This window comes from Episyrphus balteatus, chromosome 2 (genome assembly GCF_945859705.1).
Source record: "Episyrphus balteatus chromosome 2, idEpiBalt1.1, whole genome shotgun sequence".
Classification (NCBI taxonomy): Eukaryota; Metazoa; Arthropoda; class Insecta; order Diptera; family Syrphidae; genus Episyrphus; species Episyrphus balteatus.
The window spans coordinates 117,163,041-117,187,809 of NC_079135.1; the positions used below are offsets into that span (position 1 = coordinate 117,163,041).

Sequence of the window (24,769 nt, forward strand, 5' to 3'; positions counted from 1 at the left end):
ACACTTGTTTTTTTTAACTTTCCAGCTCTTAAGTAATGTTTTCCTCATTTCATCATTAACTTTTTTTGACTAACTTAATTGACCAACATGATTACTTCTTTTAAGTGCTTTTTATTTACATTGAAATCCTTATTTATAGTAGTTCAATTTTCAATAAAATTCATTATTCAAGAAGCAGCTTATATACGTTAGTTAAAGGACTTTGTTGTGTTTCGTGATGAATATAATTCCACTTCTACAATTTTATTTATTAAGTTCCAATGGTGATTTCGCTGAGCGTGACATCAATTTGGAAATCGCTGAATCTCTTCTTTATGTAATTCAAAGATTCATCATGCCTCGAAGTACTTCGTTCTTACTTCTGATGGCAAGTGATCGACCTCAAACTATCAATTTTTATTCTGATCTCTCGAGAATACTTTTGGATGGATTTTCCAATATCAAAACTCAGATTGTCTTCAATAGTGACTCGGAGGTCGGTCCAACTATTCACGGTGAAAGACTTTATAATATTTTTGTTGTAGATTCTTCAGACACTTTTTTGTAAGTATATTGAAATTAAATTAGTTTTTTACTTTGAAATTGGTCTTTTTTTCCCTCAGAAAAATTGACCCAGCTTCGAATGTTAGAAACTACGACATCAACGAATACTATCACATTTTTCTAAAAACTGACGACTTGTACATCGATGACGATATGCAAAGAATCTTCGACTACTGCTGGCAGAACTACATCATCAATGTCAATGTTCAAGTACAAACAGCTCTAGGGGACATAATTGTCTACAGTTACTTCCCATTTTCAAAAACTCACTGCCGAAAGGTCATTCCCGTGGAGATAAATCGTTTTGAGAATGGTAAAATGCAAAGCGACAAAATATTCCCCTCAAAACTACACGATTTGTACGACTGTCCACTGAGAGTCGCGACTTATGATATTCCACCGTACTTGACATTGGACTTTTCAAAAAAGGGACGTGATGTAATTGGAGGTTTTGAAGGCAAGCTTTTGCATGAACTGAGTGTCAAAATGAATTTCGACATTGAAGTTGTTGTGCCAAAAAATAACGAGCTTAGAGGAGTTATATTTGGTAACTTGAGCACTGGAGCTGTGGAAATGGTTTGTAATTGGTTAATGAAAAATCTTAAAGGTCTTAAAACCTCTTTCAATTTTTAGCTTCGTAAAAAAGAAGCCGACTTGAGTCTTGGTTGCATTTGGTTCTCTGAAAATCGCAGTAGAGTTCTAACAGCTACTGATACATATTTGCAGTCTAAAAACATGCCGATCATAATGGAGTCTTCGACAAATTTCAAGCCCGATCTAGCCCTTTGGTTTCCATTTGAGCCTGAAGCTTCAATAGCTTTGCTCACTGCATTCCTCGCTACCTTAGTATTCTATTTGATTTTCATAAAAATTCAAGATACATTTTTCAAATTCATTCCGACAAATAGGCCTTCGGTCTGGCTTAATCACTTTTCGTACACTTTGGGAAATTCTACGGTTGAACCGACACAAAATTCTAAACGAATTTTCATCACATCTTGGGTCTTATTCGTTTTGGTAATCCGAACAAAATACGGAGCCATAATCTATCATATCATTCGGAATAATATTTTTATGAAACCACCCTCGACCATCGATGAGGTCCTAAAGTTAAACTACACTTTTGTCCTGAATCGTCCTGGATGGAATGAAATGGGTAACATTGGTATATTCAAAGATATGCCAACGAAGAAGATCTCTTTGGATAATATTCAAACTGCAGAAGTTTTTCAATATCTTGAACGAAATGCCGATAAAAAACTTATGACTGCAGCTCCAATTGAATTTATTTTAGATTATTTGGGAAAGGGAAGGAAAATTGGAGTTTTGACGACCTTGAAGGAGGCATTTATGAATCAAAATGTTTGCATTTATTTGACGAAACATTCATTCTTGGCTGATCGATTAAATACGTATATTTTACGGACTAATGCATTTGGATTGATGGATGCTTGGGTGGAGCAGGCAATTGATTTTTCATTTTTTAAACTCGAAAGACCACCGAAGGAAATTACTATTGGATTGGAGCAGTTGGATGGAATTTTATACATGTGCGGTTTTTTATTAGGAATTTCTACTTTAGTGTTTTGTTTGGAAGTAATTTCGATAAAAATTAAATTTCTAAAGAGAATTTTTGAATGGATGCAAAAATAAATTATTTATTGTTGCAAGATAGTTCTAAGAAAAATACCGTTATTTGAAATAAAAATCTATTTAACCATTAAAAAAGTATGTAAACTACTTTTTTTGCTGTAAATAGTGGAGTAACTAATAAATATATCTTAAATACGGGAAACAACTCCGATTTGATTTGGAGTGATTTTTCAAAAGTGGTTCAAATCACTTTTCACTTTTTTTTTTCAAACTAAGTTAATGCAGGTTTGTTTAACACATTCCATAACACAAGCTAAATGAAAACTTCAAATTGAACGTACAAATAGCACCGATAAAAATGAATATCGTATGAAAAATCATATTTTTTTCTTTTTTTATTTCGATTTTCTGAGAAATGACAAAAAGGTTTTTGAAAATTCAGACCTCCTCTAATACCAAATAACCATGGTCAACAAAAGTTTTTTTTTACAGGAACACAATTGAAAAGTTTATTTCGTGTGTTGAGCTTGAATCTGAGGTCAGAAAAGTCCTATCACATCTCGTTTTTAAGACATGGATGTTAGAAAATCAAAATAGGTAACGTTTTTAACATATTTTTTGAGGTTATGTCTTTGCGGGTTTGGAAATTTGTTTTAATTGAATATGTAACAGTTTTTAAAATAATTTTCAAAAGACGAAATTAAAGTCTTTTGGACACTATTACAAATTATATATTTAAAAAAAAACTACCCTCACATAGCCTCAAAAACAGATCCAAAATTAAATTTTTGATACTGTGACGATATTAGAATTCGATCTTAGCACACCAAAACCGTTAAGAAAATTGTATTTTGGCAAACCTGGAAAAACTTTTAATGTCCATTTAGCTTCCTACATGAATCGCCGAAAACACAACGGACACAAATTATGGATCATTTCAAAAACTGCATTGTCAAATACTGGGGCCCTATACTATTACAGGGATCTTACAATGTGACAGCTGAGGGAGTGCTCAGGACCCAAAAAAAAAAAAATTAAAGAAACTCTTTGGTTAAACTTATGAATAAAGGTTAAAAAAACCTTTCTTTTGGTATCTCAATCGATGAATTTAGGGGAAATTTTTAAAATGTATTTTTAGTAAGTTAAGATTTTTCGAAAATCTTTAAAAAAATCATATTTAATCTGTTTACCTAAATGGATAGGCCTTAAATTTGGAGGAAATTTTTAAAAATTTATTTTTCAGGCATTTTTTTTTTCGAAAACCTTTAAAAAAAAATAGTCTTTTAATCCACCAGACTGAACTAAATACCAACAACAGCAACATAGCAAAATTAATTGTACAGAACACTTTGTTTAGGACCTACATCAATTCAACGATACCCAGCTCCAGAAGAGGCAACAATCAATCAGCTAAGTGCTGACACTTTCAAGAAGATCAAAAATGTCGGACCTTTCTTTCCCTCGTGTTTTTCCTAAATAAAGAACAATCTCGAGTGACCTTAAATTTTAAGAATGTAGATAAAATCCTTGCGAAAGACATGTTTGAAAATAAAACATTTAAAAGTTATTTTGCCTTTATTTTAAAAATAAACTCAAAAGTTAAAAATAACCTAAATCCTTGTTTTTATTTTCACTTAATTTTATCCAATTGAGCTTATTTAAACATGTATTTTATATTTAACAAGAACAACTAATAAAACACAAGGATCATTGATAGACAATGTTTGCCCTTCCCTCTCTGAATACCAGCAATAAAGAGATTTAGTTCAATACTATTCTTTGCTAATGAGCTCTTTCCCATGAGAAACACAAAAATTCTTCTTATATAGATTCCAAAAATCCTACTTAGAGCACTAAAGCTAACAAGTCCTTTATAAGAAGATAGACAAACGGAACATAAAAACAATACCGACAGGAGGACAAGGAAAAAAAACTTATAACCGAGACTAATTCCCAGTGTTAAATGTATCCTGTTAATCCTTCGACATGGAAACCCATCATCCTTCCTTTCTGGATGTCTTCTATATAGCTTACCAACTATTTCCAACATACTCCTACTCACACACTCTAAAGATGATGTCCTTGTATTAAACAATGCTGAATGAAATCACAAAATCAAATTAGAAAACTTTGCCAATTTGTTAGTCCATGGATTTTGTGTGTGGATAAAGGACACCCATCTTCTTCCGCTTCCTTTTTGTTGTTAGGATGTAGATAAGACTCTTATACGTGTAAGGATCCTTGTTCTTTTTGTTAATTACACAGAATTGTAGTCACTTTTCACATGAAGAAAATAAAAATGAAAAAAAGTGTGGAAATAAGTTCATTCCGAAGCAGGAAGGATATATTTCCACCATAACTCCTCAAGAAGGATATAAATTCCAAACCACAAAATATACTAAAAGGTGAAAGCAATTGAATTCTCTATGTGATGAAGACGATTAACTGTTTGATATACTGCGCGTAGCTGGACGGAAATTCCGAAATTTTCGAAATTGGCTTTTCATCGGATTATGTATTGCTTTTGATCCTTTGCATATATGTAGTATATCCCTTGTGTTATTGCCATATTCTACCATTGCCATATACAAATGTATAAATATAATGCAAATAAATTGCCAAAACCATCTTCAGGATGCTTTTCGGTTTTATTATTTTGTATAAAGTAGTAGTAAGTTCACTATACTATATCTTAGATTCATTTCCTTAGACAGGACTTTGAACATATACATTTAATGGTTTCCAAAGCACAAAGACAACGCACCACACTCTCCAAGCTATATATGAAACACAACATATATTCTCTGACATTATATGAGAATGACTTTGTGTGTTAAGGTACTCGTATATATTGCTAAAGCTATAACACTTCGTTATTTGAATCTATTGGCAGGATTCTTGAACGACCTAAGGTCTGCTGTATAATATCCTTATGGGTATTTAGGAGTAATTTTCGCACTCAATTTCCAGCAAAAGCGAGAGAGAAAATTAAGTTTTCCGGGGTCTTAAACAATTACAAGATGTTCATATACAGTTAAGTCTCTAAGGTGTGATAATTGATTGCTCTGTATTAATAGGAGGTTTGGCTTTATGTGGATATCCATGTTTTGGGCAGTATCAGAAGTGGGATATCCTTTTTTGTGCTATATGAAGTTAAAAGGATATTTTTGAGAGATAATATTAAAGAGATATAATTTCGTTCTAAATATCCAGGAAGAGATTGTCAGTTAAAGTCCTACTAAAAGCATTCAAGAAGACTAGGATTAATGGACAATACGTATTGGTCGTGTCTAATTGTGGTAGTAGTTGACTGTCTATAAAACTGTCTTGTCGCCTGGTCGCCATGTCGCCTTGTCGCCATGTCACCTTGTCGCCATGTCACCTTGTCGCCATGTCGCCATGTCGCCATGTCGCCATGTCGTCTTGTCGTCTTGTCGTCTTGTCGTCTTGTCGTCTTGTCGTCTTGTCGTCTTGTCGTCTTGTCGTCTTGTCGTCTTCTCGTCTTGTCGTCTTGTCGTCTTGTCGTCTTGTCGTCTTGTCGTCTTACCGTCTTGTCGTCTTGTCGTCTTGTCGTCTTGTCGTCTTGTCGTCTTGTCGCCATGTCGCCATGTCGCCATGTCGCCATGTCGCCATGTCGTCTTGTCGTCTTGTCGTCTTGTCGTCTTGTCGTCTTGTCGTCTTGTCGTCTTGTCGTCTTGTCGTCTTCTCGTCTTGTCGTCTTGTCGTCTTGTCGTCTTGTCGTCTTGTCGTCTTGTCGTCTTGTCGTCTTGTCGTCTTGTCGTCTTGTCGTCTTGTCGTCTTACCGTCTTGTCGTCTTGTCGTCTTGTCGTCTTGTCGTCTTGTCGTCTTGTCGTCTTGTCGTCTTGTCGTCTTGTCGTCTTGTCGTCTTGTCGTCTTGTCGTCTTGTCGTCTTGTCGTCTTGTCGTCTTGTCGTCTTGTCGTCTTGCCGTCTTGTCGTCTTGTCGTCTTGTCGCCTTGTCGCCTTGTCGTCTTGTCGTCTTGTCGTCTTGCCGTCTTGCCGTCTTGCCGTCTTGCCGTCTTGTCGTCTTGTCGTCTTGTCGTCTTGTCGTCTTGTCATCTTGTCGCCTTGTCACCATGTCGTCTTGTCGTCTTGTCATCTTGTCGTCTTGTCGTCTTGTCGTCTTGTCGCCTTGTCGTCTTGTCGCCATGTCGCCTTGTCGCCTTGTTGCCATGTCACCGCAAAGTCCTTTTTCACATAAAATCAGTAGGTATAATGTGAATTTCTGCAAAGTACATAGATATCTAACCTGAAGTTAACTAGTTCACTGACAACAACTTAAGCCAATTCCCTTCTACAACTCCAAAACCAAACTCTGGTACTTAACTTAGGATTTGTGAATCGCTTACTCCTTAAACCCCTATAGCTGTCATTATTACTAGCATATTCATGCCAAATTTCCCATATGCCTTCAAATATTTACCAATTTAGTGGTTAATTTGACTTAAATACCAAACCCTAATAGCTCGATTGGCGGTGTAAGCAGAGTATAAGCAGCCACAAAGGCATCATCATATGCTTCCCAGGTGTTTTTTGGTTAATGTTGACTTTTAACAGTTCCTGGGTGGCAAAATGGCAGTCAACTTCTCACGTCAAGTTGCTGGCTTTTTTGCTTGTATGATGGTGTTGCGTTTGGGCTTTTCCACATCCGGATCATCGTGCTTTTGTTATTAAATTACTCCACCGTTAAAATGTTTCCCCGTTGATATTTTCTTTTAATATTCCTCTGCAGTGTGTTTGTGTGTTGAAGCTTGTAATGAGTGGCAGCCAAGCAAGCAAGGGAGGATGGTGGAGGCGGAAGCATCCAATGAAGTTGGTAGATTCATGTGTTTGACAGGTGAGAGAGGGTTGTGTTAAACAACAACATAATATGGGGCTTCCACAAACAAGCCGGTTAGCTTAAGCGAGGAATGAGGGAAGTCTGTGGTACGAGGTGGATTTATAAGGGAGTTGCGTGATGTCGGCATTATATCCACCACATGACACGTCGACATGCCATTAGTGTCTGTTGTCTGAAATCATTTAGACAGAGATTTATGACGAATTATGTCGCTTTTAATTAAGATGATGACTGAGGGTTGAAAGTTGAAAGCTTCTTCTATACAAGCTGATGTTTTATTTTTTTTTTTTTGTTTATCTTGATTGGGCTTAGTATAAGCTAGTTACTCAAATAAAGAAGTTTTTGTCAGTGTTTTTGTGGAGGAGGAAATAATGCGGCTTAGTCTAAAGTTGAAGATTTAAGTTTATTGTATAAAAACAAGTGAAAGTTTATTTTGGTGTGAAGAAATATTTCCGTGACAAACATTTTCTAGAGACACAAAGATATGCTGTTTGAAAAGGGTGTTATGGGAAAAATAGAAGAAACTAAGGTTTTGGCATTAACTTTTACGTTAAAACTGATAAAATTGAATCAGAAAAACTCCCAAAGGTTAACATACGAAAGATATAGATGAATAAGCAGAGTCTATAGCCAGCGGCAAATCGTAACGCTCCCAACGTTACTTCTTTTATTAAAATGTATTCATTAGTTTAAAAGCATTGACAGAACAGATGAACAAAATACAAAAAATCTAGCTAAATTTCAATTCAATTTTTCAATTTTGTTTTATTGAACATACTATATACAATTGACTTAAGCTTAAACTTATTTCTAATAAGATACATTGATTGATGTAAAATTTGTTGGCACATATGGGGCCTAACCTTATACAATGGATAAAAGATAAAATATATTTAAATATAGTACATGAATAGGCTTAATTTTACAAGTCTGCTGACTAGGTTATCCTCTGGGTGTTCCTTCCCGGTTGTCCAGTTGCGGTATTGATTATGGTGGGTTGGGTGGTATGGCATTTAGCCGCGGTAGTAGGCCGATTGCGTATCGGCGTAAAAGTAAACTACTTCCTCGTTGTCGGTTGGGATTATGTGCTCATCCAGAATATCCAAAGCACTAAGGTATCTGGGTTCGGGATGTCGTTGTTGGGTTCTCATGCTTCTCATCAGCTGATTGGGGTGGTTGGCGATGCTTCCGACAAGTTTCTTTGCAGATTGCAGCAGATACTTTTCCAACGTCATGATGTTTGCTTCCTCGTAAAGTCGCTCGTTGCTGTAGTATTTTTGTCGCTGTCGATCGAAGTAAAGTCCGGTGCAGATCCTCAGGATTTTCCTCTCAAAAATTTGAAGTTCCTTCATGGCTGTCTTGGAAATGGTATACCATACCGGAAAGCTATAGGCGATGACAGGTCGAAGAAGCTGCTTGTGGATCAGGAGTTTCGTTGGTTGGCTTAATCCGTTTCTTCTCTTCATCAGGGGGTGAAGGCGATGGAAGGCGTAGTTGGCTTTTTTCAGGACAGACCTAGAGTGAAGGTTGAACCTCAGGAGCTCGTTAAAGTTGATCCCTAAATACTTCGCGTTGCGTTTGGCTGCCAATTTAGTACCATCAGGTAGTGTAAGTGTGATGCTCCTACAGTTTGCAGCTGACCGAATGCTTCGTCCTCCTGTTCGTCTAAAGCACAGTAATTCCGATTTTGATGAGTTGATCCGGATACCCCATTTACTGTAGAACTCATACAGTTTTCGAATGTGAGCTTCAACTTTCCTGGCAGCTATCGTTGGCGAGACGGACTTGTAGTATGTGAGCGAATCGTCAGCGTAAAGCAGGTTCTCGCACTCACTTGCAAGCGGCTGGTCTGACGTCAGGATACTATAGAGGAAGGGACCAAGTTTTGATCCTTGGGCAACTTCATGCTGATTTTCTATCCTCCACTTGTACGAAGAAGTTCCTAGAAGAAAGAAAAGAAAAAATGATTTTTATTAGTGCTACAGGGAAGCCTAGTAAATGAAGTTTATGGATAAGGGCTTCTATCCATATGCTGTCAAATGCTTTCTCGACATCCAGTGAAAGCATGCGACGGTAACTTGATGGTTGTTCAAAGCTGAGGTGATGTCTTGGTGGAACTTCATGAGCGGATGCAGTGTGGAGTGCTTCTCCCGAAAGCCGAACTGCATGTCTGGGATAATGTTGAAATCGCTGCAAAACTTCTTGAGCTTCCTCAGTGTCAGCTCTTCCAAGAGCTTACTTAGGTTGTTGAGAAGAGAAATTGGCCTGTAATTAGATATAATGTCCCTCGCACCTTTCTTAGGAATTGTCACGATTCTTGCAGTTTTCCATTTCTGCGGGAAGTAGCTGTTGTTGATGCAGTTGTTGAGGATAATGGTTAAGAAGATTAATATTGTCTGCGGGAGCCTCTTAATGACGAAGTTGGAAATGCCATCCGGTCCTGCTGATTTCTTAGGTTTGGATAGGCTAATTATTTCGGCAATCTCTTCTGGGGTGCTCAGGTTTGGGCTGACAACTGGATCACTTGCGGGATTGGTGTTGCTGAATGTTGCTACATCGATGGTAGGTACTAAGGTCCTTCGGATGGATGCTTCCATTTCCTGTAAGAAGACTGGGTCTGCGGAAGGGTTCGGTGTGAAGTTACCTACGAAGTGGGCTTCAAATGCTTCTGCTTTTTCCTGAGATGTTGTTGCTTCTCCATTGTTGGTGTTAATAACTTTCGGCATTGGTGACTTCTTTCCAACAATTCGGTTGATATTCTTGAAGGCATCAGGTCCGGGCTTTATTGACTGCAGTCTCTTCTGGAACTGTGTGTTGTTGAAGTGTTGAATGGCGTTACGGAGCATGTTGTTGGTGCACTGCAGCTCACTCCACACTATCCGGTAGTTGGCATTTGATGTGTTTAAGTCCCGCTGGTGGATAAATCTAGCTAAATCATATCCAGTTTTTTTTCTCTAAGTACGTTGTACATACAAGCTTTACTCTAAAACCATCATGTACGCTCAACGAAATCTGTTTTATGGTTTACCTACAAAGCTGATAGGAACAACGACGCGTTAATATTTAATTCATTTTATTTTTGGTTTTGATGGCAAATTAAACGTTTATACTTAAGTTCTAAGACGTTTTACACGAATCATTGGCTTGGGAACAATAATTACAGATTATACTGTCTCTTCGAAAAAAAAACACCCTTTCACCTAAATTTTTTTTATGAAAACTCTTTATTCTTGGTTTCTATCTCAAATTCAATTTTCTTACCAAAGTTCATTAGGGTGACCCATCATTTTTGTTTTCACTCAAAAAAACAACCTTTTAACCATGATATTTTTATAGACACATTATATTCTTGTTTCTAATCTAAAAAATAAAAAAAAAACACACTTCTACATGAAAAAAATTTATAGGTTTACTTTATTCGTAATTCCCAATGGAAAGAGAACATATTTAATGAATTTTGTGAAGCTACCTTTTATACTATTGATTTTATCGGACTTATCGCGGATTTTCCCTATTTACCAAAAAAACAAATTTTCACCTAAAATATTTGAATAGACTGTTTGGGTTCTTGGTTTCTGTTATAAATGAAACATTTTCACCAATTTTCATTGGTGTATCAATTTTTTCCAGTTTTTTGTGGTACTGATTTCGAATTTCATCATTTCTTAAAAAAAAAAACACCCTTTCACCAAAAATATTTTTAAAAACTTTTTGAATCCTTTGTCCCTGCTTTATCTAAAACCTTCATTCCGAATTCCATCAGTGTAGCATGTTTTTAACATGGGTTTTGGTTATATTTTACATGTTGAGGTAAAAAAACAAGCACTCTAGTTTTTAATTGGCAATAACTTTTCTTAGAGCAATCGTATTGAATTAATTTTTATGTCATTAGATTAAGCATCAAAAAGTACTTTAAAAACATGTGTCATATGATGGATGATATTTCACAAACAATTTTGTTCACTATATTTTTGAGCTAGACTGCTCTTCAAAAATCACTCTTTAGCACATACTTACTATTCTCTGAATTTAGTTCTTGTGATGGGTTCTCTGAAGGCTTCAGTCAAACGGAGTCGGCTTGCCTTGATAATTTCTTACGATAAAAGTTTTCTTGACTCAAACGTTTTTCACTCCAGTTAAATTAAACAAATCGAGACATTTTCAAAAACGCACTTCCAAATGAGGCTATGAGAACAATAGTGGCGTAAGCCACAAAAAGGAAGTTTTGAGCTACGAGTGATTTAAGATACAGGGTTTTTCAAAACAACACTTTTTTGAGTGCCATCTTGTTCTGAGTGTATCAAGCTGCATAAATCTATTTTTGTAATAAAGTAGATATATTAAGAGACCAAGTTTTTATGAAAAACTCATTTTTGAAAAAAAACCGGTTACGCCACTATTGCTCTCATAGCCTCAAATCGTCTAAGAGCTTTAAACTGGTTGTAATTATGTAAGTAAATAAAAGACCAGTAAGAGCTCATTTTGATATACGTACAATCTAAAGTACATACGTAATTATAAAAACTCTTTAATGTTGCACCTTTATTTCCAAGGAGAATCTCAAAGTTTCTTAGTTACACTTTAAAACAAACTTTGTCGAGAAAAAAAATACCACCCATCATCGATTAACAAATCACGTACAAAAGTTATTTGAACAAATCACTTCACCTTTCCTGGCAATCATTTCCATCATTATCCTTTTGTCATCATCCCCAATCAAATGATTGTATTGGCCGTGACCCAACATCAAGCCCCATCGGTTACGAAAAAAATAACATAAAAATCGCAAACAAAAAATAAACCACAAAAAAAAAAACCATTCACACACCTTTTCCAGAGGTATTTTCATTCACTCGAAATCAGCACGAACAGCAAAGTGATGATGTGAAGATCTGATGGTTGACATCGAAGCCATTGATTATTCAAATCACATACAAATACGAGTTCCAACCTCGAGTAGCATCACCGGTCTTTATAATGCTGATGCTGACCAAAGCCTATATCTGCCTGGGACACATAAATACTTTGCAATGAGGACCTAAGGGAGATGGAACACGGAACACTGAATGTCGAACATCCACCTAAAGTGGGTAACAATATGCTCATCAATAGCTTACCCAGGACCTTCATTTGACGACAAAAGGACATGTCACACATTCACCCGTTTTTGGTCACATATCCTCATCGTCGTTGGTCGTCCTTCTCAACCCTAGGGGAACAGACTGAACGGTCTCAGAGAGAGAGAAAGAGAGAGATGCAAAGATTAAACGTACAAAAGGAGTTGTATGCGGTCCAGTTCGTTGGTGGTGAAAGGAGTTTTTTTTTATTGCCAATAGACTTGGACATGAACATGACCGACACTCACACAATAGGATCCTGGAAAGAGGGAGTGTGATAATCTGGCCTTTTTTTGTCCACAACTAAATGGGATAATGAAGTGATTACACAGATACGTTGCTGAACTTTAAAGTTCGTCCCCCCTATATCGCTCCGAACTGACTAACTCAACCAAAGGAAGTATAGAAGTTGACAAAGATGTGGAGTGTATATTCTGAGTAAAGGGGTTAATTAAGGAAGGACCAACGACCAAAGTTTGTTGGACTTTTACTTCTTCTGGTTTTCATTATATTTTGCTTGAAGAACGAAACGAAATGTTATAATGATCCTTGAAAAGTTTTGTTATGGTTTTCAATGGAGTTTAGTTTTTTTTTTTTTTTCTTACATCTTCCTCTCCATTTTTTTTGTACATGTTAGAATCCTGTTGGACAACTTCAAGGATAAATTTCTGGTTTATAAAATAAATCGGAGTAAGTTCATTAAAACATAAAATAGATGATAAAACTTAAATCTAGGTTTTTTTTACATTTTTGTTTTCCTTGAAAATGGAAATTTTTTTGTACAATTTCTCTGGTTAAACTCAGGAAAGAGATGTCAAATCGATTAACGAAAGTTATGTGGACTTTTGTGATAGTTGGATGGTGAAACTTGGAGAGAATTTAAATGAACCCAAAGTTGATGAAAATAAATTATTAAAATATTACTCAATCCATTCGTTTACGAATTGATCTAGTACAATACTAAAATAACAAAAATTCAACTCTGTACAACTTAACGTTATAAGATACATTATTTTTTACCATGTCATTTTACCCCTATTTACCCTATTTAATAATTTAATTTTTAAATATCCTTTGTAAGTGTTACAAAACTAACAAGACATAAAGAAGAATTAAGTCCAGCTTATGACTCAAAATCGACTACTAAAAACGCCCGAAATTAGCAGCGTGCCGACAGCGTTTTCCTATGCATAATATTCCACACTGGAACGTCGAAGTTAAGATTTGGAATATTTGGCATACAAAAACACTGTCGGGCGCATTTGTTGTCATCAGTCGTCGTTAGTATGGAACAGTCCTTACTCGGACTTACCACTAGACCAGGCTTGTAAAAACTATTTTTTTTTTAAATGCATCTGTATACATTACTATTAAAATATTTAATGCAAAAACAAAATTTTTTCATTAAAAAAATATTTATTGCGACTAAAAAAATTTTGGATTAAAAAATAAAATTTCAATTGCAACTGAAAAATATTTGCATTGAAAATAAAATTTTTATTGCAAATTTACATAAATAGAGTTAGCATAAAAAAAAATACTATTGCATTCAATATTTTTTTTTAATACCTATTCGTCAAATTTTGTACAATTTTTGCTATTTACATTGGATACATCAACTATAAAATTAATGAAACTAATATAAGGATAAATAGTCAAAATTGCATTGAATTTGCAATGAATTTTTATTTTCAGTTTTTTTCAGTTGCAGTAAAAATTTTGTTTTTATACAATTTTTTTCAGTAGCAATAAATATTTTTTTTAATGAAAAAAATTTTACTTGCGATATATGTAGGTATGCATTCGTACAAAAAATAAAAAACGTTGAGATAACATTTTTCTATGACATTACGATGGTAGACAATGCCAAAAAAGTGGGTCCCAGAAGTCCGTCTGTCTGTCTGTATAAAGAGCTATAGCCTAAACGGATGGACCGATTAATGTTAAACTTGGTATGTAGCGTTATTTGGCGACTCTCCAGAGGGGTTTTTGGAATTAATTTTTTTGGACCAAAAATAACGGTACTTGTCATATACCGACTTTAGTAAAATTGAAATATCTCAAAAACGGCTCCAACGATTTTGTTTAAAAAATTCAATTGTTAGTTTCAAGCTTAGGTCTATATTTCAGTGAAAAAATTTTTTTTTGAAAATCATTATTAACGGTACCTGCCATAGAACCGTTTTTTTCAAATTCGAATATCTCTGAAACTTCTTTTTCGATTTCAACGAAACTTTTTGTGAAGAAGCATTTATATAATTTAAATATAAACCAAAAATTAAATTTCACAAAAAAGAATTTTTGGATTTTTAAAAAAATTTTTAAATTTTTTTTTTGAAAAATCAAATTTTCGAAAACGGGACATTGAATTTTTTTGAAATTTTGTTTTTAGATGTTGATTAGTGATTTCTACAAAATGGCATACCAATATTATTTTCAAACTTTTTTTCCAAAAAAATATTTATAAAAAATTGTTTTTTTTTTAAAACGGCTTTAACGATTTTGAAAATTTTTTTTCTAAAAATACACGTTAATATATCAATCAAAACTGCATACTTGTTTTGGAGGGCAACTCAATTTCAGATTTTATTTTTTTTTTTAACGAATTTTATTTTTTTTTTTAAATTTCTATATAAAAAGTCTTAAAAATTTAAGCAACTTTAACTCAAAGAGCAAGTTCGTGCGATCCAGTCGTGCATTTTATTTTTTTTCAAATCCGATTATCTCCGAAAATACTTATTCGATATCAACGAATTTTTTTTGAAAATTCAAATTTTCGAAAAAGGGGAAATTGAATTTTTTTGATGTTGATTAGTGATTTCTAAAAATGGCATACCAATTTTATTTTAAAACTTTTTTTCCAAAAATTATTTATAAAAAATTAGTTTTTTAAAAAACGGCTCTAACGATTTTGAAATTTTTTTTTTCTAAAAATGCATGTTAATATATCAATTAAAACTGCATACTTGTTTTGGAGGGCAATTTAATTTCAGATTTTATTTTATTTTTTTTTTTAAACGAATTTTATTTTTTTTTTCCAAATTTCTATATAAAAAGTCTTAAAAATTTAAGCAACTTTAACTCTAAGAGCAAGTTCGTGTGACCCAGTCGTGCATTTTATTTATTTGCAATACCGTTTTTACTTGCTCTATAATAGGGTAAGTATTGGTTTCGTGTCGAAACAAAATTTGAGATTTTAATCAAAGCCAACATTATGATGATGGAGAATTCCAAAAAAGTGGGTCTCGCAATTCCATCCGTGTGCCAGTGCGTGCGTCTGTACGTCCATCTGTACACATTTCCACAGCCTAAATGGATGGATGGATTTTCTTCAAATTTAGTACAGATGACTTTTATGGAATTCTAAAAGTTGTTTTTTTTTTGTTTGCTTGTATTTTATATCTCGTTTAGAAATTTTTCAATTTAAACCAAATAATTCGAAAACGGCTTCAACGATTTTAATTAAACTTTGCAGACGTAAAATTCAAAACTATTGCAATAAAACTGCATTTTTATTTTTTTTCCAAGAAAGTCAAATAAAATTTTTTTTCCATATCAATAAATTTGCCCTAAATTCAAAAAAAAAAATTCTTTTTATAACGGTTATATTTCAAAAACATAAAAACAGAACCTAGAAAACAGCCAAAATGATGTTTGTTTAGCATTTTATAACGGTAATATTTAAAAAACGGAGGCCAATCAAATTTTTCTGACTTCAGATTCGCGTTCAGCACATCAAAAACCTATAGAAAAGTATATTTTGGTTCTTGTGGCAAAAAAAAAAGTTCAATTTTGTTGACCAGTGTAATAAGTCCGTACGTGACGGCAATTTTGTCTGTTAAGGAAGAATGTTAACACTTAATTAAAACAAAAGTACATTTTTTCGCATACTTTCTTTTAAGGATTAGGTACAAATGGATTGCCATCTGATGGGAAAAGGTCTATAATTTCCCTTCAGAATTGAAACATTTGTGAAGCTATAAAAAATATCTACGAAGCTCTATGATTGAAACATATTTTTTTTCCAAAAAAAAAAGATTATTATAGTGTTACCTAGTTAAGGTTTGGCAATAATACATGGTCATAATCGTCTCAAAAGCCCTACCTAAAACGCATTTATTGCCCATATTGGTCCTAACAACTCAGTCATCGAATCAAATCAACCAACCTCCTTTAACAAAAATACAAACTTAAGAAATCTAAACAAAAAAAAATATCGAAACAAAATCAATCTCCATTAACACACCTTGCCATCAGATCTAAATGATGATGAAAACCAATCAATTTGCCACGAAGTCATTCCATTTGCTGTTTTGTTTTTTTTTATGGCAAATTCACACACCAGCAGAACCATCCTTTTCCCTGTTTTTCCAATTTCACTCCATATAAGCGTGGTTGATGGTAAGTTTTTCGGTTTTTGTTTTTACGACCTCTGGAAACACAATCGAACGAACCAAGCAAGAACTCAATAAGCATTATCATCTATCTTCGCGAGGCTGGGAGGTGTATAATAGTGCAGCAGTGTAGCAGCGCCTTTATGGTGTCATGTCTCTCACTGGCATTTCGGGTGAGTCCGCCTCCTCAAACACAAACACAAACACACTCAGAATGTGTGTGATCCGAAGACATAACATCCCTGGCAGATGGCATAAATTAGTTAAAGTTGGCTTCTTATTAATTCCCACCGATAACTTGCTCCACCACAAACTTTGAGGTTGAACTTTATTTTGGCGTTCAAGTGTTCACCTCTTCACGATATGGCTGACGTAGAGACGTTGGATTTTTGACTGAAGCTCCTCTTTTGTTTGGAGGTTGGTTTGAAGTTTTTTGCTGCAGTCAGCCAGCTGCTTGGGCCATTATTCTTTTTTGCTTGCAAAAATGAACACAATTTGCAGCAGTGCAGGAAGTGTGTATGTAGCTGCTTTCTGTTGCCTGCTGCATCATGTGTCAGACAGCAATGTAGTCAGTTTGTATAGAGAAAAAAAAATAAGAAGAAGAAAAGAAACTGTTCGTTTTCTGGAATCAACTACGAGTACAATGATGGATGTAGCAATTTGCAAAAGACGTGAAGACTTTAACGCAAAAAAAAAAAACATTCGAAGAATTCTTTTTGAATAAACTTTTTTTATATCTTATGTTTTGAATTTTCGAAATTCAATGCCAATCAAGAATGATTTGTTTATAGGCTATTGATTATGTAGTTTAGAAAGGAACTAAGACGTTCACGGGTTTTTATTGCAGGAATCGTTCAATGGGTTATAAAAGAAGATAAAACCGCTGAGTGCTATTAAATGAGAGGGTGGAAACTGAAGATATGGGTGCAAAAGCCCCCTTTTTGGTTTTTTCAATATACCTCGTAAACCAAGCAAAATTTTGATATATTGTATATACAACTTTTTGTAGAGAATTAAATTTCCAATTGGAATAATGTTTTTTAAAAATTGAAAAACAAAAATTTCCATACCAAAATAGTCGAAACAATCATAAAAAAAAATATCAAAAAAATCGATTTTTTGAGTTTTTTTGCTTTTTTAGTTGTAAATTTTTTTTGGGTTGAGATAGACATAAACATTCCTCCAAACAAAAAAAGAATTAAATTTCCTTCAAAATGCTGTACTCACTAAATTTTTTCATTGAAAATTGACCGAAGTATGGCCATTTTAATCTATCTTTTTTTTCGCATTTTTAGTTTTACTCAGTAAAACAGAAACATTTGAGGGGAAAGTATGATTACTTAAGCACCAAGAACTGGTAATGAGATTTTGTAGAGGTTTTAAATACAATCATTGTTTACTATGGGAGGGAGGGTCAATGTCCCCCCGTTTTGGAGGGAGGGGTAATTTTCTAAAAAAAATACTTAAAATTAAAAAAAATTATTAAAAAACAACGGCAACACTTACAGTTTTGATTGATCCTTTTTTCAAAAGCTAGAATTATAAACTTCATATTAATTTTAAAATGAAGTTATTTTAATCAATTCTTTTTGAAATACCCGATTTCAAAGTCAAAACTTGTAAAAAAAATGTTTAAAAAGCACATTGAGTACAATTTTCACAAAGACTGTGGACTTCAATACGACAAAGTTAACTGCCTTAATTGATTTATTATCAAATCATGAAAATCATAATGTTCCTATGCCTTCTACTTTTTGAGAAAATTTAAAAATAGACAAAATACTTTCTTTATCGGAATCACTCATTTATTTCAAACTCTTCTTTTATAACCCATTGAACGATTCCTGCAATAAAAACCCGTGAACGTCTTAGTTCCTTATTACCCTGTTTTTTTCGACATAATCAATAGCCTATTATAATTTAATCGAAAAGCTACTTCTTATGTAGAGGTTACAACTTACAACACTTGAAATATCAGCTCAAAGGATTGTGCTTAAGGTTTTTACTCTTATAGCTTCTGTTGCGTACTAACTTCGAAAACAGCTATTGATGTACTGTCCAAATTTCACCCTTTGAACTTCTTTCAAATTCACTGATAGAAGATAGAATATTTTTTAGATTTTCGAGGATATCAGCTTTGTTGTTTCTTTTTTATTTGGTTTTAGGACAGTCCTAATCCTAAGTGTAGATACAGGACAATTTTAATCGACACATAAAAACAAAATTTCAATCAAATTCACTGAGCCGTTTTTAAAAGTTGATTTTTTTTTTGTATTCAAGAATAATTTTTAATTGCTCTATAGGGCAAGTATTGGTTTCGTGTCGAAAAAAAATTTGAGGTTTTAATCAAACCCAACATTACCATTATGGAGAAGTCCGGAAAAGTTTGTCTCGCAATTCCGTCTGTGCGTCTGTGACTGGGCGTCCAACTGTACATATTTATACAGCCTAAACGGGTTTATGGATTCTCTTCAAATTTGGTACAGATGATTTTTCTAGAATTTTGAAAGTTGTTTTTTTTTTGTGTTTTTATCTCTCGCCTAGAAAGTGTACCTCCCACACAAATCTTACAATTTATAGCGGCTTAAACGATTTTGATTAAACTTTGCAGACGGAATATTGAAAGCAATTGCAATAAAACTGCATTTTTAGTTCTTATCAAAAAAGTCAAATAGCAAACAAAAAATTTTTCATTTCACAAAATGTTGCCCTAAATGTCGGCTCTTCCTCAAAATCAGCAAAATTTCCTTAAAATTTATAAGAGGCAGCTCTTAAAATCGACAAGTAAACCAACATAAAAGTGGTTTGAAATGCAAGAGCAGGTATGTACGTGCGACCCAGTCGTGCATTTTATTTAGAAAAGAAATGGGTATTGATTCGATACAAACTTCAAGATAACGGTCCTATGGTATGTACCGTTAATAACTTTCCAAAATATATTTTCTTATTTCCAAAGTTCGATCTTCCTTGCCGTAATATGGCATGTGGAATTTTTATACAATACACTGGTTTTGTTGCCGAAAAAAAATATACTTTTCTGAAGGTTTTCGGTGCGCTGAACTCGAATCCGAAGTCAGAAAAAACTAATCAGCTCCCGTTGATTAAATATTAGCGTTAGAAAATGCAAAAAACGTTTTTTTGAGTACTTCGGACCTCATTCTTTTATTATTCTTTTATGTAAGGAAAATTGTTTTATCATATTTGTTTCTAAAGGAACTGTTTTCCATATTTCAAAACCTGTTTAAATCTTTTCAATATCTTTTTTATTGCCCGAGTATCTTAAAATGAAGTAAGTGGGTTTGGCTTCATATATAATAAAGGAGATAATGGCGTTATAAAATTTCTATGGTAGATATAAAATGCTAAACAACTGAGGATATATCGAGCTGTAAAAAAGATATCGGAAAGATTGAAACAGATCTTGAGAGATGGAAGATAGTTCTTATAGAAACCGTTACTAAATATGCTCAAACAATTTTCCTTTTATACAAAAATAAGGTCCGAAGCTCAGCATTTTCTAACGGTAATATTTCAAAAACGGGAGCTGGTTAATTTTTTCTGACTTCGGATTCGACTTTAGCACACCGAAAACCTTCAGAAAAGTATATTTTTGTTCCGGCAACAAAAAAAAGTTTAATTTTGTTAACCAGTGAATTATTTGAAAAAAAAAATTTGACCAAAATTATTCGAGCGTCATTGTAAGTGTATCCACTTATATTTTTGGGGCAACAAAACCATGGAGACTCAAGTTCTTGTAACACAATTTTCAGCAAGTCATTATGGGTATAACTAGATTGGACCTTCAGTTTTCTACTGATTTTGAACGAATAATGCTTTGTCAATTCCTCGCAAGATGTAGTACTTCTGGAAGTGTATTGCACGGTTGGATCGCTCGTACATTTTATGACAATAGTTCTTCTTCCAAAAGTAATACTATCAATCATGTCTATGCTATTTAAAAGCTTAAAATTGTAAACTAACAAAACCGAAATCAGTTCCCACTTTAAACTTTATATTCTTAACATACAAGTTTCAAAAATCTACAAAACTACTCCAAAAGCCAGAATAAATATCAAAAAAAGGGAATAATGTAAATTTCAACACGTTCCAAACCGCATGAACTGAGTTACACCTGGGATTGGGCATTATTTTGTAAAACAATATTTGGTGCCAACTTGAATTTTACTCAGAATTAATCAAACAGTTCCAATTCCATTTTTAATTGTCAAAATCGTATATACTGGACATAAAACAAACATGGCGACTAGGATGACTGATGACAATGGATAGGTATATGAAGTTGGTGGCCATTGTATGACAGAAACAATAGGACCGAGAGAAATATTGGAAGTATTCTAATCAAACAGTCAAAAACACATCTACGACACGAGTAAACTAGTATTTCAGCAGAATTGAGAGTGTGAAATAGTGTGTTCCACTTGATAAACTACTTGTCCGGCTGTTGTCCACTTTTCGGTGTGCTCAAATGAAAATCGTTTTAACATCATATCCCTCGATTTTTGGGGTGGATTGGATGTAGTGATAGGAATAAATGACTTGGTGTATAGAGGTGATGCTGATGCTGTGCCTCGCAAATCTCTATATCTCCATTGTTAGAGCTTAGGCTTTTCAGAGAGGACCTATACACACTGGAGGATGGTGCTGCTGCTGCATGGTGTTGATGTTATCTATCGATTAAAACTTCATCATTGTGACAATAGGACAATACGTGACTAATGCCGAGATCCTTCAATTCAATTGTTTAGGACAGTGTTAGGTATAAATTAGTTTTGGATGTCATTCCGGTTTATATATATTGGATAGAGGGTGTGTTTTGTGTGAGAAGAAGATTTTCGGTCCTGGGCTTCTATAAGTTCTGCTGTGTTGTTGGCAAAGAGGAAGACCATCTTCTTCGGACGAGACAACGATTTACGATGATTTGAGCTCAACGGTCGTGTCTAAGGACATAATAACACAAGTTAGAGAGTGCGTGTATGCCAAGGACAAGACAATTAAATGACTTGAAATATTGGAAGGGAGCACATTGTGTGTTTGGGACTTAAGTTTAAATGGTGTTAACATGAATAACGACTAACGAGTTGATTTGTTGCTGAATGCAATCGAATGTTAAGGAGAGAAACGCACATATAATTAGACGATAATTCACATAGAGCATTGATAGGATGGTTAACGTTTATTGCATTGAAAGTTTGAAAACAAAAAAGATGGATGTACGAATTTGTGAATTCAAATCTTATATTATGAAAAAGGATTAGTGGAAAACATCAGTTTTGATGATCAGCAGGGAACCTAAAAGACTTCCTTGAGGGACTCCGATAATTTTATGTTTTTATTAAAATATTCTTTAAATAAAAACCATTTTGAAAATTAGTAGCTGGTTAAGTTTTTTGTGATGTTAAACTCAAGCTTACCCCAGATTCCACAAAAGAACATCACAATTTTTTGGGCGTTCTAAAATAAAAAAAAATTTTTTTTAGTTTCGTGAAAGACCCCTTTGGGTACACGGCGAAAAAAGACCACATACAATTAAGCGGATCCCACCTCTAATTAAGCGAATTTCTGCATGTTTTTTTTGCTAAGATGACTTCCGTCTTAAATTAAGGTGACAAATCACATTCTTCTTCCTTTTTCTCGGCGCTGTTATGATCTCGATGTCGAGGGGATCATAACCTTCCCACGTTACTGCTTCACACTAGTGATCCGCCTGTGGGGTTCGCCGGGTTGACCTCAGAAATCGGCGGCAAGCCTCCCGGTTTTGTATTGTTCCGTTTCTGAGGCCAACTGAATGCTGGTGTTTTTGCATTTGCTTGTACCAGGAGTTTTTAGGCCTACCTTGAATATATAAAGTTTATTTTCGTTAAATACTAACGATATACATAAGTAGGGTAAGGTGGTATAAGAGTGCGCATTTTAGACAAAACACCAAATAAAACAATAACAAAAAGAATTTAACTACTTTTTTTATAAATAGTTCTTAGTTTATAATCAAAGCAACGAAAATAACTTGAAACTGGTAACAAAAAAGTATTAATTCAAAAGTTATAAACAAAATAATACGTTAGGTCATTTGCGCACTCTTATACATACTATTGTGTAAGAGTGCGCGGCTTAGTTTGTAAGAGTGCGCAGCTTCGTACAGGTGTAAGTTCGCACAAAAGTCGCAAATAAAACTGCCTATCTGTAAATAAACAGAGTATTGTTCAACCCATCACTCCTTACATGAGGAACAATCAATTTAGTCTTCGATTAATGGTTCCGAGAAAATTTCAATATTTCCTAGTTACTCTCATTCGCTTGTTTTTTGTAAAACTTTTATTTGGTTTCTTTTTGGTTGGAATTGCTTTTTCTAGCTGCTGTTTGCTGGTATATGGACAAATGCCAGTTATTTTGAAGCCTTGGATAGCATTTACTGCTCTTATAACCCGCGCACTCTTATACATCATCATGGTGCGCACTCTTACACGCTCAGGCATGTAATCGAAGAATATATATATATTTCACAATGCACTTTATGACCAGTCTTACGTGTTCCTCAAATGTTTCTTTTTGTCAACTTTTTAATGTCCCATACTTTGTTTATTGTTATTTTTTGTTGTTAAGCGGAAAATTTAATTTGTTTGGCAAGAAATATTGGAAAAAAAAGTGCTAAAAAACTTAAACTTAACTAGCACCTCTGTTTACAAACACATTTGCATGAAATTTTGACAGCAGATCAAACTCATTTAGATCTTTCCAAAATAAGTGCATTCAGTCTTATATTCCCTTTCAAAACGTAGAAAATGGCCTTGCGCACTCTTATCAACCGCGCACTCTTATACCATCCTACCCTACATTTTCTTAAAATTAAAATTACATATATAGGTATTATATTATTACAAAACTAAAAGAAAAACTTACATATAATGTACATTATGGGTTATTTTGAATAAAGAATATTTTTTTAAAGTTAAGTGATTTTATATTTTCAATGCTGGAGTTATTTATATTTGAATTTTTATTGTAAATCATATAATTAAACGGCGAGCATAGTTTTTGTGGTACAAATTACCGGGCCCCCAAAAACCGAAGGGGCATAAATTATACACGGAACGAAAGAGAATGACGCGTAGATGTGCAGAATCACATTTTTTTTTACTTTTTATTAACCGAAATAACGAAATTAAACAAATTAAAATTCGATACAAAATAAAAAAAAAAAACAAAAACAAAAACAAAAACAACTGGAATTCTATTTTAAAATTTCCAATCGACTGGAATGAAATGTCATTCATGACTGAATGAATGAATGAAAGCATTCAGCGAAAATCAAAAAACATTAAGGTGGGTTCACATTGGTGCGTTGCTTTAAGATCGCACGTAAACTATGGTTAACTTTCATTGTTTTAGTTATCTAAGTTTAGAAAGTAAGATGTTTGTTTTATTACCATGAATTTTTTTGTTAAAATCGAATTCTATTAAAATCAAGTCTATTACTTTTGTAAACACTTTTGATACCAATGAAATCTATTTTCGTCCTTTTCTCTCTTGAAAGAACATAAGAATTTGTCAGCAATTACATGAAGCCTCAAGAGGCGCGACTCTTTTTAAACATAATGAGTGCAAAAGAGAAAAAAGATGAAAGAAAAAATTATCCGACCGGAGAGTCGTGGGTCGTGAGTCCGAGACTCTTTTTTGACGTTTCTTTTTCCACTTTTTCTTTTTTCAACATTCCCTCACATTTCTTTTTGCTTCTTGGTGCAATACAACAACAACAAATTTTAATTCAAAAGATAAATGTCAAATTTGAGTCCTTGACTCAAGAGGTATCGTGTAATAGTACGCGCCTCACAGAATGATTACACACCCGACAAACAATTTTGGTTCTATAAAGCTTTACAGATGCAATTGTTGCTTCTTTAAAGCATTATAGAAGCAAAATTGTTAGTAGGGCAGCCACACAAAAAAATATAAAAGTTCTGACCTGGGATTGCGACTAAATTTTTCATATAGTTTTTGGGTCGCTGAATTCCGTTTTGCTCCATCACGTCAGGTTTTCGAGATAACCTCATAAAATGTCACGAAAACAAAAAATTTGTTTCTCTGATCTGGATGTGCGAATATGTTAATCATATAGTTTTTGGATCACTGAATCCAGATTCGAAGTCAATTTCGCCCTATCACGTCAAGTTTCTGGGATATCCTCAAAAAAATGTCAAAACCAAAAAAACAAAAGTTTTTACCTGGGGTTGCGACTAAATTTTTC

General features: G+C 34.0%; 1 protein-coding gene across 1 annotated transcript; it reads left to right on the forward strand.

The window, feature by feature from the left end:
* The first annotated feature begins 217 nt into the window (after window positions 1-217).
* On the forward strand, window positions 218-3,891 carry LOC129909675 (uncharacterized). Its single transcript, XM_055986749.1, has 4 exons — window positions 218-543; window positions 603-1,119; window positions 1,177-2,072; window positions 3,822-3,891. The coding sequence occupies exons 1-4, from the start codon at window positions 218-220 to the stop codon at window positions 3,889-3,891; spliced, it is 1,809 nt and encodes a 602-aa protein (XP_055842724.1).
* Window positions 3,892-24,769: the final 20,878 nt, after the last annotated feature.

Bases quoted from the DNA above. Each gene is read 5' to 3' on its own strand.
- LOC129909675 (XM_055986749.1), top strand. From the start codon at position 218: ATGAATATAATTCCACTTCTACAATTTTATTTATTAAGTTCCAATGGT. The intron at 544-602 runs GTAAGTATATTG...TTTTTCCCTCAG, and splicing joins GATTCTTCAGACACTTTTTT to AAAAATTGACCCAGCTTCGA. The intron at 2,073-3,821 runs GTTGGATGGAAT...ATATTTAACAAG, and splicing joins ATTACTATTGGATTGGAGCA to AACAACTAATAAAACACAAG.